The 18,439-nt window shown below is 47.9% G+C and overlaps 1 protein-coding gene across 13 annotated transcripts in view; it reads left to right on the forward strand.

The window, feature by feature from the left end:
• Positions 1–18,439, forward strand: part of TMEM175 (transmembrane protein 175) — a 66,369-nt gene that overhangs the window by 26,219 nt on the left and 21,711 nt on the right. For 6 of the 13 annotated variants that reach the window (XM_077136191.1, XM_077136183.1, XM_077136182.1 and 3 more), the window contains 3 exons: positions 11,325–11,488; positions 11,742–11,780; positions 15,213–15,310. The exons of 1 other annotated variant lie outside the window; for it this stretch is intronic. In XM_077136191.1, the coding sequence (XP_076992306.1) occupies positions 11,360–11,488; positions 11,742–11,780; positions 15,213–15,310 (266 nt within the window). In that variant the 5' untranslated portion in view covers positions 11,325–11,359. Of the gene's footprint in view, positions 1–11,324; positions 11,489–11,741; positions 11,781–15,212; positions 15,311–15,775; positions 15,810–18,439 lie in introns of those variants that run through there. 6 more of the 13 variants (XM_077136192.1, XM_077136189.1, XM_077136190.1 and 3 more) reach the window with 2 other exon arrangements.

The raw sequence follows: 18,439 nt of genomic DNA on the forward strand, positions 1-18,439 counted from the left end.
GTGCCCTTCCACTTGAGAAAGAAACCCTGAACTTCATCGGCTTTCTTGAACCAAGGTATCTTTCCCTGGATGCCTTAGATTGGACATTTCTATAGACTTGCTTCAATTGGGACATTTTCTCCGCCTTAGAACTGTAAACTAGCAACTCATTAAATTCCTCTTTTTAAAAACCATTCTGTTTCTGGTATATTGCATTCCGGCAGCTAGCCTAGAATACCACCAGGGAAACCTGTGACAATGTCTCAAACATTAGGGACTTAAAAGTCAATAGGCCAAATCCTTGATCTTGGGGTTTGCTCTTGTGATGCTTATTTATGTAGTGGGGAAGCTTAGCCTACCTGTAATTATGCCTGAGAGTTAATTGCAGAGGACCTCATTTGTTGCTCAGATGTGGCCTGTCTCTTTCTAAGGCCAGTTCTGCAAGTAAAATCATTACCCTCCCCCCTATGTGGGATATGACATCCAGGGCTCTCACTGGCAACATGGGACCTGACTCCCATGGATGAGTCTGTCCCTGGCACCATGGGATCAACAATGCCTTCCTGACCAAAAGGGAGAAAAGAAATGTAACAAAATAAGGTGTCAGTGGCTAAGAGTTCAAATCGCATCAAGAGGCTATTCAGGAGGCTACTTTTAGCTAGCTTCAGCTAGATAGCGATAATTACTGTGGTTTGTCAAACCGCAACCAAAACCATTCTTGTTGACCCTAAAGAACACCTACAGATTCTACAGAAATTTCACATATAAGATTACTTTCCAGAAACCTACAACCTCCACATGGTTCTTAGGCCAGAAAGGTCCTGAAGCCCAAATGGGTCAGCCTTTCCAACAACATCAATTAGTTCATCCCCCTAATCCCATATTATTGACACCCCTTTCCAACATGAAAATGTTAGAATGGGCATAGCCAAAATACCCCTAAAGATTTGAAGAAGGATCAAAAGAGAAGGAGTTATAACAGAGAAGATAGAAATTAACAAATGAGTATGACTTCTAAATCATTATATTGATATTTTAGTCTCCATTGTCTTGAAGCAGCTTGAAGGAAGAACCTAAAATTATGAAACTGTAACCCATATCAAACTCTGAAATCTGTTTTTATGTTTGTGAAAAATAACATATACAGCAAAAAGCAATAAATTTCAAAGCACATCACAACAATTGGTTGTTTGAAACCTTGCTTTTTCACAATATTTCACAATAAAAAATGTTAAAAAAAATACTAAAGGAATTTAGCTCTAGAATTTAACTTGTTCAAGCTGAAATAAAAGGACATTTAATAGTAAATTTGAAGCCATGCAAAGAAATAAAGACCATTGTTGAAGGTAACTATATAAATAAATATAAAATCCAGTGTTATTTTACTTTTTATCTGTACCTGCTTTTCCCTTTTCAGACTTAGCAGGCAAATGTGTAAAATGACATTATAAAACAGGCAGTGTATAAAGTTGTCATCTGAAGCAATAACAGCATAAAAGGAGAAAGACAAAGTTATATAGGGGTAGAGAGTTTGTATAATACTGAAACTAGACCTTAATATTTAAGAATCAGCCAAGCTAAATTCTCAGGAGGTCGAGGTGCTGCCATGCCACTGTTCAAGGAAATGTAAAATCATGCAACCTCTGTGGCAGAGAACTTGGCAATTTTTTATAAATTTAAACATATGATCTGGTAGTCCCACCCTGAGGTATATACACAAGAAAAATAAAAATATGGATTAGAGTTCTCAGGGAAAGAGAACCAACAGGAGATATCTGGGAATATAAGATTTATAAAAGTGTCTCATGCAACTGTGGGGATGCAGGAGTCCAGAATCCATAGAGTAGGCCAGGAGCTTGCAGCTCTGATGAATTTCCTCAGTGAATGCTCCAGAAGAGGCTGGTTGGCTAAAGTGGAGAGAGGGGCTTTCTCTTCTGAATTCTCTTTACAAACCTTTGGGTGATTAGATTAAGTGTCACTCATTGCAGAGGACACTCCTCTTAGCCGACTGCAGATATCATCAGCCACAGGTGGCAACCAATGTGCTGATGATTTAAGTCTGCAAAATGTCCCCAATCAACAGATAGGCCAGTGCTTGCTTGACCAGACAGTTGGGCACCTGGTCAAGTTGACACTTGAACCTAACCATCACACATGTTCACACAAAAAACCTGCATGGGAATATTTATAGTGGATTTATTGAAAATTGCCCCAAACTGGAAAATAACCCAAATGACTTTCTGCTGGTGAATGGATAAATATCTGTGATACATCCTTACAATGGCTATAGTGCACAGCAGTGAGAAGAAACTAATTGCTCATACACCAAACTACATTCAGGAATCTCAAATGCATTCTACTAAATGAAGGAAGCCAGGTTCAAGACTTTAAAGGGTGTAATTCCATTGCTGTGACATCTATGTGTCATGGTATATTTTTTTCCATCCTTTCACTTTCAACCTACTTTATACCTTTGAACTTAAGGTGAGTCTTTTCTGAACAGCATATAATCAGGCTATGCTTTTTTTAATCTGTTCTGCCAGTCTCTGCGTTTTGATTGGAGAGTTTGTTCCACTGACATTTACAGTAACTTCTGACAATACAGTGTTTTCTTTTGACATTTTGCTATTGTCTTTTTAACTCATGTACTTTTTTAACCTTTAATTCTTCTTTTAATGCCTACTTCCATATTTATTTGTTTCTTTTGTTTGTCTTTACATGTGTTGTAATATTTTGCGTCCCTTCCCATTTCTTTTGGAATATATTTTTTTTGCATATTTTCTTTGTGGGGTTAAAATTTAACATCCTAAATTTAAAACTATCATATTTGTTTTGCTACGAACTGTTCTAGTTTGCTAGCTGCCGGAATGCAATATACGAGAAACAGAATGGCTTTTAAAAAGGGGAATTTAATAAGTTACAAGTTTACAGTTCTAAGGCCTTGAAAATGTCCTGGTTAAAGCAAATCCATAAAAATGTCCAATTTAAGGCATCAGGGAAAGATACCAGTGATGTTCAGGACTTTTCTCTCAACTGGAAAGACACATTGTGAACGTGTCTGCTAGCTCTCTCTCCTGGGTTCTTGTTTTATGATTCTGTCCTGGGGGCATTTTCCTTTTTCATCTCCAAAGGTCTCTGGCAGGTGGACTCTGTCTCATGGATCTGTCATGGCTCTGGTAGTTCTCATGACTATCTTGTCACTCTCAAACCTTCTCCAAAATGCTTGCTCTTTTAAAGAACTCCAGTAAACTAATCAAGAACCAACCTGGAATGGGTGGAGTCACATCTCCCTCTAATGAAGGTTAATACCCACAAGTGGGTGAGTTACATCTCCATGGAGATAACCCAACCAAGTTTCCAACCTACATTATTGAATAGGGATTAAGGGAAAAGGTTGCTCCCACAAGATTGATTAGGATTAAAACATGGCTTTTTAGGTTACATAAATCCTTTCAGTCCAGCAAACCAATCTATCTTTAATAGCATTCACATACACTATTTTTCTACATCATATGTCCATATTTTATGCACTTGCATTTTAGCACCTGTAAGAAGTAAGAAGCTGACTTACATAACAAAATTACAATATAATAGTACTGGCATTTATAATGACTCCTATGAATACCTTTACCAGAGATCTTTCCTTATGCTGCTTTGATCCACTATCTAGTGTCCATTCCTTTCAGTCTAAAGAACTCCCTTTGGCATACTTGCAGGGCAAGTCTAGTGGTAATAAAACCCCTCAGCTTTTATCTGGGAATGTCTTAGTCTCACCCTCATTTTATGAAAGAAAGTCTTGCCAGATAGAAAATTTTCAGTCGGCACTTGTTTTCTTTCAGCACTTTAAATATTTCATACATTGCCTCCTTACTCATGGTTTCTCATGAGAAATTGGCACTTACTCTTATTGGGCTTTCCTTGCACGTAGCCCATTGCTTTTCTCTTGCAGCTTTCAGAACTCTCTCCTGTCCTTGGACAATTTGATAGCTGTGTCTGGGCGTGAGTCTCTTTGAGTTTATACTGTTTGGGATTCGCTATGCTTTCTGACTCTGCATATTCATGTCTTTCATTAAATTTGGCAAGTTTTCTGCTACTGTGCCTTTCTCTTTGTTCTCCTTATGGGACTCCCATAATGTAGTTAGTTTGATGTGCTTACTGGTGTCTCACAGGTCTCTTAGGCTCTGTTTGTTCTTTTTTATTCTTTTTTCTTTCTACTCCTCAGCTCGTCATTTCAGTTGTCTTAAAGAATCACTTGTCACTGATTCTTCTGTCCTTTTCAGTCTGCTGCTGAAACCATCCAGGGAATTTTTCATTTCAGTTATTGTATTCTCCAAATCCAGTGTTTCTCTGGAGAAATTCACATTTCGTTCATTCGTTGTTTTCCTCACATCCTTCAGTTCTTTTTCTGTGTCATCTTTTATCTCTTTGAGCATATTGAGATTTTTTTTTAAGTCTCTTTCTAGTAAATCCTAAGTCTGGTCCTCTTTGTGGATGGTTTCTGAACTTTATCTTGTTCCTTTGAATGGGCCCTCATTCCTGTTTCTTTGTCTTATAATGTTTTCTTGCACACTGTGCATTTTAATGATTTATAGTGTGAACTCTTGGGTCTGGTCTCTGAGCTGCCTGGTCCTTAAGTTTGAACTAACTAATGATAGGACAGATTTTCTTGGATGCCAAAAGCCAATCAGAACAAACCAAGGCAAAAATCACGTTTTGCTGTCTTTGCGAATTGGCTCTGCTTTGGCTGGTGGTCTCTTTCAGAATTTAGCAGTCCTCTCCAGAAGATCAGTGCGAAGCACGTGGGAAGGGCAGGGACCTTTCTGTCTTATCTGAACCTGCTTCTTCTCCTAGAGCTGTGCTTGCTGGCGGCTTTAAGAATTCCTGTCCTACAGTTTACAGGAGTTGGAGTGGAGACCCCCCCCCCCATGTTCCCCTTTGAAATGGGCCTCTCTGGGATGACTTTTGCCCCAGACATCTTCCTTGTATTTACTTCTCACACCTTCTCAATTCTCTTCAAGCCTCTTCTCTGCCCTCAGGACAAAAACTCAGCAGTTGAGCTCAAATTCCTCAGCTCAGTTTTCCAGACTTCCACCCAAAAGATGGCAGTGTCCTACGACCCAGTGTGTACCCAGGGCTGTGCTGATCCCCTGGAACAGGGCCAGGGACCCACATTAACACACAGGACGGCCCAACCCCTCTTATGGGGGCTGGCAGGGGCACAGGGGCACCAGGAACCGCTTCTATGGCTCCGGAACCTGTGTTTCTTCATTCAGCCTCTGCCTGGTTGTGTTCTGTGATTTTGAGGAAGGTTACTGTCTTTAACCTTTGTCTGCTGCCTTCGCCCTCCAGCACCCTCAGCCTGGAGCCTCTAGCCCCAACCTCCCACAGCATCTTCCCTGCTGTCCTAGGGCCTCCCTGCATCCCCACAGCCAGCAGACCCCCAGCACCGCTTGCCTCCCTAGCACAGGGCAGTAGCCCAACCTCCCGCACCCCCAGAGCCAGGCTTCTTGAGGATCCTCTCTCCAGAGTCTGCACCAAAAATGCCTCCTGCCACACACTTCAAGTTGCCAGTTGAGTCGCACCAGGAAGCACCCTCACTTCCCAGGTATCCTCCCCTTGGGAGCACCCTCCCCTCAGGGGCCCCTGCCCTCCTAAATGCCCTCAGGGACACTCTTCCCTCAGGAGCATCTTCCCCTTGGGAGCACCCTCCCCTCCCTGATGCCCTCCCCTTATGCAGCAATCCAAGGGTTGGAACCCCACCCCCCTCAGGGATAAGCTGGAGCCTTGAGCACGCAGTGACCGCGTGCCCAGAACACAGACTTGAAGGTCAGTGAGGCTTGAAGTTGGTAATCAACTTTCACAAGACTACAGGCCAGATACTGCTCCCAATCAGTAGTGTGGGACTTTGGTGCCCACTTATAGAACAGTCCATCTCACAGGCTGTCCAGCTGATTGTACACTTGGGAGAGACAGAGCACCTAGACGCAGGAGGGCTGGAGTTAGAACTATGGGTTGCGTCCTGAGGAGACATGACAGTCTGAGCAGGTGTTGTATAGACAAAAGTAGACAGACCTGATAGCTACTGGAGTTAAACATGAGGATACTGATGGGTGGCCAAATGCAGTACTAGTCGAACTGGGGAACAAGCTGCCCAAGGAGCAGAGTTTTATTAATCAGTTCCAAAAGTTGCCTCTACTCCTAGGTGTTAACACTCAGTTCCTTGGTATTCCCTTAAATAGGGCCAATCAGCCTGTTTTTGTCTTTTACTTGGTTTGTAGCTATTATGTACTGAGAAAAGCCATTATTGTTGGGTGGGATTTTGATTGTTTTCATGGAGATGTGATCCACCCAGTTGTGGGTGTTAACTTTTGTTTTTTGGTTTTTGTTTGTTTTTTGTATGCTGTATGGTGAAGTCACATTTCATTCTTTTTCCACGTTGAGTATCCAGTTATTACAGCACCATATGTTGAATTTTTGTTTGCTTGTTTTGGGAAGTGCATGAGTCAGGAATCGAACCCAGGTCTCCCACATGGCAGGTGAGATTCTACCACTGAACTAGGGTGGAATCTTTTTTTTGAGGGGGAGGTGCATGGTCCAGGAATGGAACCCAGGTCTCCTGCATGAAAGGCCAACATTCTTTCATAGGGTGGTAACTTTTGATTATACAGTTTCCATGGAGATGTGTCTCCACCCATTCAAGGTGGGGTTGCTTACTGAAACTCTTTAAGAGGAAACCATTTTGGAAAAAGCTACTGAGCCATGAGAACCCAGGCAGCCAGAGACCTTTGGAGATGAAGAAGGAAAACACCCCTGGGGTTGCTTTATGAAACAAGAAGCTGGGAGAGAAAGCTAGCAGACATTGCTATGTGCCCTCCCAGCTGAGAGAGAAACCCTGAACTTCATCAGCCTTTCTTGAGTGAAGGTAACCTCTTATTGGTGCCTTAATTTGGACATTTGTATGGTTTGGTAGTTAGTCAACTTGGCCAGGTGAAGGTGCCTAGTTCTGTTGCTGTGGACATGAGCCAATGGTACGTGAACTTCATCTATTTCTGATTACATCTGCAGTCAGCTAGGAGGCATGCCTGCTGCAATGAATGATATTTGATTTAATTGGCTGGTGCTTAAATGAGAGAGCGCAATGTAGCACAGCCCAAGCAGCTCAGCACACCTCATCTCAGCACTCGCAGCTCAGCCCAGGCCTTTGGAGATGCAGAAAGAAATCACCCTGGAAAAAGTGGTTGGAAACCAGACGCCCATAGAGAAGGCCAGCAGAGATCACCCTGTGCCTTCCCACATAAGAAAGAACCTCAGTTGAAAGTTAGCTGGCTTTCCTCTGAAGAACTTTCCTCTGAAGAATACATTTTAACGAAATCAACCCCATTTTATTAAAAGCCAATCCATCTCTGGTGTGTTGCATTCTGGCAGCTAATAAACTAAAACATATGGCCTTAGAACTGTAAGCTTGCAACTTAATAAATTCCCCCCTTTTAAAAGCCATTCTGTTTCTGGTATATCACATTCTGGCAGCTTTCAAACTGGAACACCTGGGAGGAAGAGTATGGGATTTTTGTTATGTTCCCCAGGAGGCTGTTCATATGGCCCGATCATCTGCCACAGTGAAGGAAGCCTCAGGCTCATTGTTGTTTCACCTTGGGAGTCTGGAATAGGCAATTGAATACACTGCAATGCTTTGGCTGCCCTGTCAAATTTTGGGGATTGTTGGGGTACTGGAAACCTTCTGTTCCTCACTTAGCCCAAATGTTAAAACCAGTGTATTATTTGATTAGGAAAAACTATCCCTGGGAAGGGATACCTCCCCGCAGGCAGTTTGAAAAGGCCACATGGGCTCAGGCTTTATGAGGGTGGAGGGTGGGTTTGAGAGAATACACACATGGCCACTACTGCAATTGACTTTAGTGGGACTTGTGGCAATAGGCAAAGCGAGTTTCCATTGACTTTTGGGCTCCCCTCTGGAAAGGAATCGAACTGTGGTACAGTTCCTTAGAAAAGCAGCCATGTGCTGCATGTAGTGCCTTACTGCATGTTGGGGAACTAACACACAAAAAGACCCTATGACATTAAGAATAGCCATCCCCATACAGGGTGGCTACAGAACCCTGACACTAAGCCTCACTCTGGATGTGCACAGTTGGGCATATTAACAAAATAGGAAGCTTATCTGCTGCAGTGCAGTATTTTTGACATCGGCCCTTTAAAGCACAAAGATACAGGATATCTTAGGACCAGTTTCCTTTGTGGAAATTGTAGCCATGCAACCTAATACCCGCACTGTATGCTGGGAAACTGGGACTGGGCAGAGCATCCAGTGGGTTGAATTAAGGGCTATATGGGTGGTCATTGTTGATGAACCAGGAGATGCACTGGCTATTTATACTGACAAATGGACAGACAGCCTGCCTGGAGCTACCAGAATGGGAAACACCTAGTGGTAGGTGACCCATGTGGAGCCAAACAACCCCAACCTGAATTCCCTGAATTGATTCTAAATGCTGTAAGCCTGGGTCCATCCCTGTTGCCTGATATTTGGAATTGGAGAACAGAAGTTGATTTTTATAAAATTTTTAAAACTCAGCAGGTTCCTCACCATTGCAGTCACAGAGACAATGCCAAGTCTACAGAGAGAATGCCATAAGTGAACTCTGCTGATATTTCAGTTTGCTAATGCTGCCAGAATCCAATATACCAGAAATGGAAGAGCTTTTAAAAGAGGAAATTTATAAGTTATAAGTAAGTATACAGTTCTAAGGCCATAAAAATGTCCAAACTAAGGCATCCAGAGAAAGGTACCTTGACTCAAGAAAGGCTGATGTTTGTCACATGGGAAGAAACGTGGCTGGTGTCTGCTGGTTCTTGATCCACTTCCAGCTTCTCATGCCAGTGGTCTACTCTAAGGATCTGTGGCCCTCACTTAGCTCCTCCAGGGCACAGCTCTTCACTTAACATCTCTTGGGAAGGCACATGGTGACGTCTGCTGGATTCTGCCCACATCTAGGCATCTGCTCTTTCTGTCGGCACTCCAGGCATCCCCAAATGTCTGTGTCTCTATAGGCTCTGAAGCAACTCCAAAATGTTTCTGCCTTTTAAAGGATTCCAGTAAACTAATCAAGACCCACCTCAATGGGTGGAGTCACGTCTCCATGGAAGTAATCCAGTCAAAACACCACACCCAAAATCGTGTGGATCAATCTCCATGGAAACAATCCAATCAAAGTTTCCATCCTAAAATAGGTCTGTCCCTACAGTATTGGATTGGTAAAGAGCCATGGCTTTTCTGGGGTACATAACAGTTTCAAACCAGCACAGCTGGGTTCTGTACTAAGCGTTGGTGACACTTCTTGACCAAGACAGAGACAGACACCCATCCAGCCCTCACCAACCTCAGTTTGCAGCCCCGAGCAGCTGCTCCCGCCCCTGTTAAATTAGAAGCTGCTGGACCTGTGCAGGCCCTGTGAATAGAGGTAAACGGACCAGCCATGCTGCAGCTGCAACAAGTAATGAAAATAACTTGCTCCTGCCTGTACCATAAGCATTGGAATCTGGGTAAGATAAGGTCTACTGGGTGTGGTCCTGGCCAGTGCAGCTGCTCTGCTTAGGAATCCTAACCATATGGGATAGTAATATTTTTTACAGAGATGGGCAAAAATTATTTCCTCACTTTTAACGAGGAAGATAAAGAAGGTGCAGGTAGGCTTATAGTTATTGCCTTAATGTAACTGCATCACTCCTAAATGGGCCCTTATACTTAGATCTAGTGTGTTTGTGATAAGGAAACGCCAATTGTTCAGTATAAGCCTGTTTTAGAATTGCTCTTTATTAGTCCAAATGGCATTAGGTAGGATCAGATTATACATTGCATTGTACAATCTGTTTACTGTGTGCTAGTACCGCCTTGCTATCTAGAGAATACGAAGGAAACTATTGCTCCAAGTGTATATTAAATTAAAAAGAATAATCTTGCAAATGAGTTTCAGAGAAAAAAAATTGAACAAAAAAGTTAATGGTTAGAAGGACCTGCTCTTTTTTAGGGGCAAATCTGAAAATAGATAGCAACAGTATTTTTGTTAGAGTGATAAGAACGTCTCTCTGTGGGATCAGGGCCAGACGACATGTTCATTCTTATGTGGCGAAGCCAAGCGTGCACTGAGCTGCCATCGTCGGTGCCCCCGGCCTGCCCTGGACTGTGACCCCGGCGGAACTGAGCACATGGAGGCTCTGGAGGGGAGCTTGGCCGCTAGGACTGAGTCCACAGGTTTTCTCAGTTGACAGTGGAGTGGTTTGTTCCCTTTCCTGGCTGTGGCAGTGTCTCTTTGGGGAGTTGCTGTCCCTGTAGGGGGGCTCCTGGTGCTCTCTGTCTCTTGTGCTGTTGTGGAGTGTGGGTGCAGCGTCTGTCCTGCAGTCAACACGGACTGCTGGGACTGGAACCCCTCCCTCAGGGAGACCATGGGGCCCTGACCAGGCAGCCGCCATGTGACCAGAGCAGACGGGGAAGGTCACGGAGCCTGAACACTAGTCACCAGCTTCCACGGGACTCAGCTGGTACTCCTCTGTGGTCCAGTCTTGAGGCTCTGCTCTGTAAAGCACTGCCCTTCCTCTTGTGGGGTTTTTTTTGTTTTTTTTTTTTTGCGGATCACTGATTTACATTTCCTGACTGCCGCCATCAGGAAAGAGCTGGTTCCAATTAGTAAATCCCAAATTAAATTCCTGGAAACTTTTTGCCTGGTGTGTTTTTTGGTCTTGGGGTTGAGTTGGGCTGGAACACCTTGGGAGCACCCTCCCTCAATGCCTTCCCTTTGGGAGCACGCTCCCTCAATGCCTTCTCCTTGGGAGCATCCTCTCCTCTATGCCTTTCCCTTGGGACCACCCTCCCCTGCTCAACGCCCTCTTCTCAGGAGCACCCTCCCATCCTCCATGCCCTCCCCTTGGGAGCACCTTCCCCTCCTCAATGCCTTTCCCTTGGGAACACCCTCCCCTCAATGCCCGCCTCTCGGGAGCACTCTCTCCTCCTCAATGCCCGCCTCTCGGGAGCGCCCTCCCCACAGGGAGGCTCTGGGCTTAAGCAGCCTGGACTGTAACTTGCAAGTCGGGTTCTTCCCCGCAAACCACTACCCCAAAATTTGGGGGGCTGTCCCTCGTGAGAGCTTAATCCGGAAATGCCTGGAGGGAAGCCGTCCCGGGGCTTAGACACTGCCGAGGCTAAGTCAGGTGGCGACAGCCTCTGCGCGGCTTTGGCCTGCAACCCCAGCCCAGCTCCCAGTCCTGGCCTGGAGTGTTCTTCTGGCCTCTGGAGACAGGGAGGCCACTCATGAAGCACCTCCTCCCGGCAGGCGGCTCAGCTCCGTGCCTCCTCGAGGACGCCCGCATGGCTGAGCTCCGGGACCCAGAGCGGACGCCAGACACGGGGGACCAGGACGCGGATGACGGCCTGCAGGCCTCCCATCGCATGCTCAGCTTCAGCGACGCGCTGCTGTCCATTATCGCCACGGTCATGGTGCGGGAGCACCGGCCCACCCCAGACCACACCCAGAGCCTCCACCCGCCCCAGGACCCCCTGCCCAGAACCTCCACCTGCCCCGGACCCCCTGCCCAGAGCCTCTGCCCTCCCACCCAGAGCCCCACCCAGAGCCTCTGCCGGCTCCCGGGACCCCGCCCACCTCTGGAGCACCTTCTCCCAGGGCCCATTTCACCTGGATCTGGTCTTGCAGCCTTGGAAGGGGCGCCCTCACCTCCTCTGGTCCCCGCAGGTCCTGCCCGTGATGCACACCAAAATCTGCCCTGACCAGGTACTTAGGGCCATTGTTCTCTTTGACTCTCTCCATCCCTGAGGACTTGCTCTTCTGGAATCTGCCCTGGGAGGGGTCCTGGGGCCTCAGGCTCTGCTCCTGGGGGCGGGGTATAGCTGCTGCCTCTTCCCTCCCTACCGCCTCAGTCCACCAAGAATGCAAGGGCTTCCCCTAGCTGAGCCTTCTGGGGCAAGCAGGAATGAAAGGAAGGTTCCAGGAGCTAGTTAGGACTCTGGTAGCTGGCGGGGAGCCTGGGCCCAGGTAATTGGATGAGAGTTCCTTCCTTGTACCAAAGGGCGCCCCTACCCCTGGAATGTCCTAACACCCGAGCATTGCCTGACTCTGGGGGCCTCTGGGTTAGGGTGTGCACACGTGTGCATCTTGTGTGCCCTATGTGTGCATGTGTGGGTCTTCTGTGCCCTGTATGAAGACACGTCCATGTGTGTGCACCTTGTGTGCCCTGCCTGAGGACAAGTGAGCATACACATGCACCTTGTATGCCCTGCATGAGGATACATGTCCGTGCACATGCATATTGTGTGCCCTCTTGAGGACATGTCCATGTGTGTGTACCTTGTGTGCCCTCTGTGAGGACACCTGCTTGTGTGTGCACCTTGTGTGCCCTGCGTGGACATATTCCATCTATGTGCACTTTATGTGCCCTGTGAGGATGTGAGTACACACGTGTGTCTTGTGTGCCCCGTGTGAGGACACATATGCATGTATGTGTCTTATGTGCATGCTGTATGAGGACGTGTCCATACGTGTGCACCTTGTGTGCCCCGAGTAAGGACACGTGTTCATGCATATGCATATTGTGTGGCCTAGTGAGGATGTGTCCATGCATGTGCACCTTGGGTGCCCTCTGAGACGACGTGTGTGCATGCACCTGTGTCACTTGGTCTCCTCGTCTCTGAATGGGCTGTCACCCTGCTACACAGGGTGCTTGGAACCAAGCCCTGCCCAGCTCTCTGGACTGTGGGCATTCTTAGGCACCACAGGCCTGGGTCCCAGCCCTGCCCTCCACACTCATGCCTGTGTGGCGCTGGGAAGTCCTAAGCTGCTTTCTGTTTGGCTTTGTCATCTGGGCAAGGTGATAATACTTTTTCTAGGTTTGTCATGACTAGTAAATAAAAAGGGTTGAACTCTTCCCTGCCAGAGCAAGCCCCTAGACCACCACAGCATAGCACCTTGGGGATCCTAGGTCACAGCATGGGGGGTCCTGGGCCACAGCAGTGGGGTTCCCAGGTCACAGCACTAGGGGTCCCGGGTCATAGCAATGGGGGTCCTGGCTCATAGCACAGGGGGTCCTGGGCCACAGCATTGGGGGACCTGGGCTATAGCACCCGGCACTCTACCGTCCTAAGAGGGTGGCACAGGGCAGGTTCTCTCTGCTCTACCTTTCCTTCCAGGTCAGCCCCCCCACACACAGCTCCCTAGGGGTCCTGGCTCCTGAGAGGCAGGTGTAGGCAATAGCTACTGGGGAAAGCAGTGGTGCCAGCTGTGGGAGGGCTATGGCCCCCCTGGGTTCCCTGCTAGCTAGGGGTCTCTGGTCGCAAATCTGCTGTGGCGATGCTTGCGTCTGCACCACTGACTTCAGAACAGGGCGTTTCAGGCTTGGCCCAGGGCTAGACTCCAGGGAGACAGCACGGATGCCCAAGGGCCTCAGTCTCAGGCCAAGGGGAGAGCCGTGGGCCTGCTCCCATTTTCCTGCACATGGCCATCTTGGGGGCAAGGGTCACTGTGGGTCACCAAGTCTTTTCTCTGTGCATCCTAACTGGTTCACAGAAAGAGCTCGGAGCACAGAGAACATCCCTTGTACTGGTGGAACTTGTTCAGAGCTGTGCGATTGAGATGTACTTAGTCATGGGAGGAACTGGAGGCCCAACGTGTTTCCCTGGGTACGTCCTGGTCCACTCAGAGGGTAATGGGCTTGTTCTGATTGTGCTAAAAAAAATAGACTTTGAAAATCAATGACGTCATGGAAAGTGACTCAAAGAAGTCCCGGGTAACAGAAACTGAAACTGGCCAAGTGGACACCTCTTGCAGATACGGGACCAGGGGAACGGGCTGTTGGCATTCTCCATTGAGCATAAGTTGATGAAGCACTAGCATCCCTGGCCCTGCAGCACCCCCACACCCCTTGGAGGTTCCCGCAAGGGGAGGGGGAGGGTGATGGCGGGCAGATGAGCGCTGAAGGCAGGAGCCTGGGTGCCCCAGTGCCTGCCCCACAGAGATGCAGGTTTTCCCGGCTTTTCTATTCCTTGTTCGCTAACAAAGGGTTATTGAGTACCGTGGAGTGTACTCTTCTGGTGGGTGCAGTGTTCTGGGGGGGGCGCACTCTTCTAGAGGCACACTGTTCTAGAAGCACACTCTTCTGGGGGAGCACTCTACTAGGGGAGCACTTATCTGGGGGAGTGCACTCTTCTGGGGCCACACTATTCTGGGGGCGCAATCTTCTAGAGGCGCACTCTTTTGGGGGCACAGTCTTCTAGAGGTGCGCTCTTCCGGGGGAACACACTATTCTGGGGGCGCAGTCTTCTAGAAGTGCACTCTTCTGGGGGCGCAGTCTTCTAGAGGTGCACTGTTCTGGGCCCTGGGAACCCAGCCTCTACAACTATAGAGTTCCTGTCCTCAAGAGGCTGACCTTTGGTCGGGAAAAGTCAGTCCACAGAAAGATTTTTAAGATAGGTGTCTAAGGGTGTCGTGATTGATCTGTGCTAGGTGGGAGGGGGCTGCCTGTGGGTGGGAGGTTGGGGCACATGAGGGACGCTGGGTGGGAGGGGGCCTGCCCTGTGGGTGGGAGGTCAGGGGCGCACCCCGAGTGAGGGACTCCGTGGGTGACCCTGCGCAGCGGGGGGCCTGGTGCTGGTGGCTTCATGGGCCGAGCAGGGAAGCCAGGCCACCTGTGTCCACGTGGCAGGGAGATCCCTGGGCAGCCGTGGCTGTCCCGTGCTGCTGGCTCGTGTCGCCTAGGGAAGACCACGGCTGATGGGCTGTGGGTAGACGGCCTTGCTGGGGGCCCTTGTGCCCACCTTGGACAGGAGGCAGGCACCTGGGATGAGGGCAGCAGACCCCTCGCCTGACCCACCCCCCCGCCCACATGGCGGCATTTGCTTTCCTCCATCATTTCCTCTCTTCTGCGGCTCTTTCGGCAAGAGAGACGCTTCTTCCGCCCTGGCCTATTTCCCAGGGGCTCTAAGCCACCCAACCCTCCCAGTAAAAAGGAGGGGGCTGGAAGGAAGGCTGCAGGGCGAGGCCAGGACGGGGGTGGGGTGGGGGGCCCCTGGGGTCCTGGGCCTCGGCGGGGTGGGGGTGGGGAGCCCTCGGGGGGCGGGGCCTCGGGGTGGGGTCTCGGCGGGATGGAGCAGGGGCAGCACTCCGGGGATGGCCACCCCGGCCCGGTGCCCTCCAGCCACGCCATCGTTCCAGCGCCTGGACAGCAGCACGCAGAGACTCCTGGCGACGCGCATCGCGGTGTACCTAATGACGTTTCTGATCGTGACGGTGGCGTGGGCAGCGCACACAAGGTAGGGCCGGGGGCGTCTCTGCCGCTACCCACAGGCGCTGCACAGCGCCACACAGGGGAGGGAGCGTACCGCGGCCACAGACCGCGCCTCCTGCCCCCTCAGCGCGGGAGGCAAGGAGGGACCCGCTGCCCAAGTGGGGGACGGGACGGTGGAGGGGCAGGATGGGGGGGGGCAGGATGGGGGGGAGGATGGGGGGCGGCACAGGATGGGGGTGCAGGAGGGGGAGGATGTGGGGGGCGGGGCAGGATGAGGGGTACTTGCTCAGCACAGCCACCTGCTCCCTGGCTCCCACCCAGGGGAGCTGCACCCACACACTGCATCAGGTGTCAGCGTGTGCCTAGCCCCGTGGGCAGGGCTGCTCCACCAGCAGGTCCTGGACCCCAGCTCTACCGGAGCCCACCTGTTCCCTGGCGAGGAGGGGGCTGCAGGCTGCAGGGCACAGCTCTGAGAAGAGGAACCTGGAACTGCAGGACCACTGACCCTGAGCCCTGGAAGGAGGGTGGGTGGTGCTGGTAGAACAGGAGGACACCAAGCTAGAGTTGGGGCGTGGGGGGCCATGCCGTCATCAGCTTACTAATGGCCCTCCTAAGCACAGAAATGCTCTTCATGGGGAGTTCTGGGGGTGCAGGAAAAACCACGTAGTGTTTTCGGCACTGTCATTACTTGTAAGTGTCTCTCAATGTTTTCTGTATGTGTGTTGGTTTGTTTCTAATTTCATTTTTGCATGGTTAATTTTGTGTAACATAAAAATCATCTTAACCATTTTTAAATGAACAATAATGTGACATAAAATACATTGACACTGTTGTGTACCTTGCACTATTCCCAGACTATTTTCATCATCCAAAACAGAAACTCCCACCCATTGGGCAGTGACTCCAGTTCCTCATTCCCCACCTGCTGACCAGTGCTCTCCTTTCCATCCTGCAAGTTAGCTCATCTAAGCATTATTTCATATAACAGAAACTGTCCGCTATCCGTCCTTTTGTGTCTGGGCTGGTTCGTGTGACTCATGTCTCAGGGCCCACCCACGCTGTGCTCTGGATCGGAGCCTCGTGCCTTTACGGGTGCATGCTCTCCCGCCGGCCACTGGGCTCCTTGCACTGCCCGGCCATGGGCCCTGGCCCACATCCACCCTGCAGCCATCAGTGCACACACATCTGCTCAGGCCCTGGATACAAACCTACCCAGGAGTGAGACTGCCAGGTTATATGGAAATTCTATAATCATTTTCTGAGGCACTGCCAAAGTGATCTCCACTGTGGAAACCTTTTTCTTCCCAGCAGCATATGAGGCTCCTACTTATCTGCATCCTCTCCAACCCTTCTTATTTTCAGGTTTTTTTTTTTATTTGTAAAAGCTGTCAGAATGTGATATGCCAGAAGCAGAATGGCTTTTAAAAAGGGGAATTTATTAAGTTGCAAGTCCACAGTTCTAAGACCTTGAAAATGTCCAAATTAAGGCATCCAGGGAAAGATACTTGGTTCAAGAAGGCCGATGATATTTGGGGTTTCTCTCTCAGCTGGAAAGGCACCGGGCAATGTCTGCTAGCTTTCTCTCCAGGCTTCTTCAATGCTTCCCCAGGGGCATTTTCATTCTGCATCTCCAGAGATCTCTGGCTGTGTGGGCTCTCGTGGAAAAAAAAAAGGCGTTAAAGCTTTTTCCAAAATGGTTCCCTCTTAAGGGGCTCCAGTAAGCAACTCCACCTTGAATGGTGGTGACACATCTCCATGGAAGCCCCCTAATCAAAAGTCACCACCCACAATTGAGTGGGTCACATCTCCATGGAAACAATCAAAAAGCTCCCACCAGCAACACTAAATGAGGATTAAAGGACATGGCTTTTCTGGGGTGCACAACAGATTCAAACCTTCACAAATAATTATAGCCACCTGAGTGGATATGAGGTGGTATCTCATTGTAGTTTGCTTGTTTAAGAGTGTGGACATTTGAACTGTAGGGGTATTTGCTTCTGAATATGCAGAGCTTACTTTCAGTGTTTTCTTTTATTGTGTCTGCATACATGATCTTGAAAACAAATTTGGAGGACAGAACAAAGAGTACTCTTTTTTTTTTTAAGCCCAGCTAATTGGCAACATTTTGAAATTTTTAATTTTTGAAAACACATTGTAGTTTTGATTTGCTTTTGCCTAATGACTATTGATGTTGAGCATCTTTTCATATGCTTACTGGTCATTTGTGTATCTTCTTTAGAGAAATATCTAAAATCCTTGGCCCATTTCTCAATTGTGTTGTTTGTCTTTTTGTAGTTGAGTTGTAGGAGTTCTTTATATATTCCACATATCAAATCCTTATCAGATATATGATTTGCAAATATTTTCCCTCATTCCATATGTTGTCTTTTCATTTTCTGATTATGTTCTTTGATGCACAAAAGTTTTAATTTTGTTTGTCCTATTTATCTATACTTTATTTTTCATTGCTTGCACTTTTTTGTTGTAAAACCTGAGAACCCATTGCCTAATATAACATCCTGAAGATATTTTTCCTTCTCAGAGTTTTATAATTTGGCTCTTAAATTTAGGTTGTCGAACCATTTTGAGGTAATGTTTGTTGGGTGTGAGGTCGGCATCCTGATTCATTTGTCTGCATGGGTTTCCTGTGGGGTCAACACCATTTGTTGACGAGAGTGCTCTTTTTCCGTGGAGTGCACGTGACACCTCGTTGGAAATCAACTTGCCATAGATATGTGGGTTTGTTTCTGTATTCCCAATTCTATTCCTTTGATCTATCTGTCTATCCTTACACTGATAACATACTCTTTAAATCACTGTAGCTTCATAGTAAGTTTTTAAATCAAGAAGTGGGAATTCTCCAGTTTGTTCTTTTTCAAGATTGTTTTGGTTTGGCTGTGTGGGACCACTGCAATATTATGTGAATGTGAGGATCAGCTTTTCATTTCTGCAGAGAAGGGTAGCTGGAATTTAATACAGATCACTAAATTTGTATGTCTCTTTAAGTAGTATTGGCATGTTGTTATTTTTTAAGTTTCAATATTTTGTTTATATCAAAATTAAAAATATTTCTAATTCTTTGCTTTTTACTCATTTATATGAAAAAAATCAGAAAGTATATTCATGTATCTTAGGACTAGGTGGCATTTCTCTC

This window comes from Tamandua tetradactyla, chromosome 19, assembly GCF_023851605.1.
Source record: "Tamandua tetradactyla isolate mTamTet1 chromosome 19, mTamTet1.pri, whole genome shotgun sequence".
Lineage (NCBI taxonomy): Eukaryota > Metazoa > Chordata > Mammalia > Pilosa > Myrmecophagidae > Tamandua > Tamandua tetradactyla.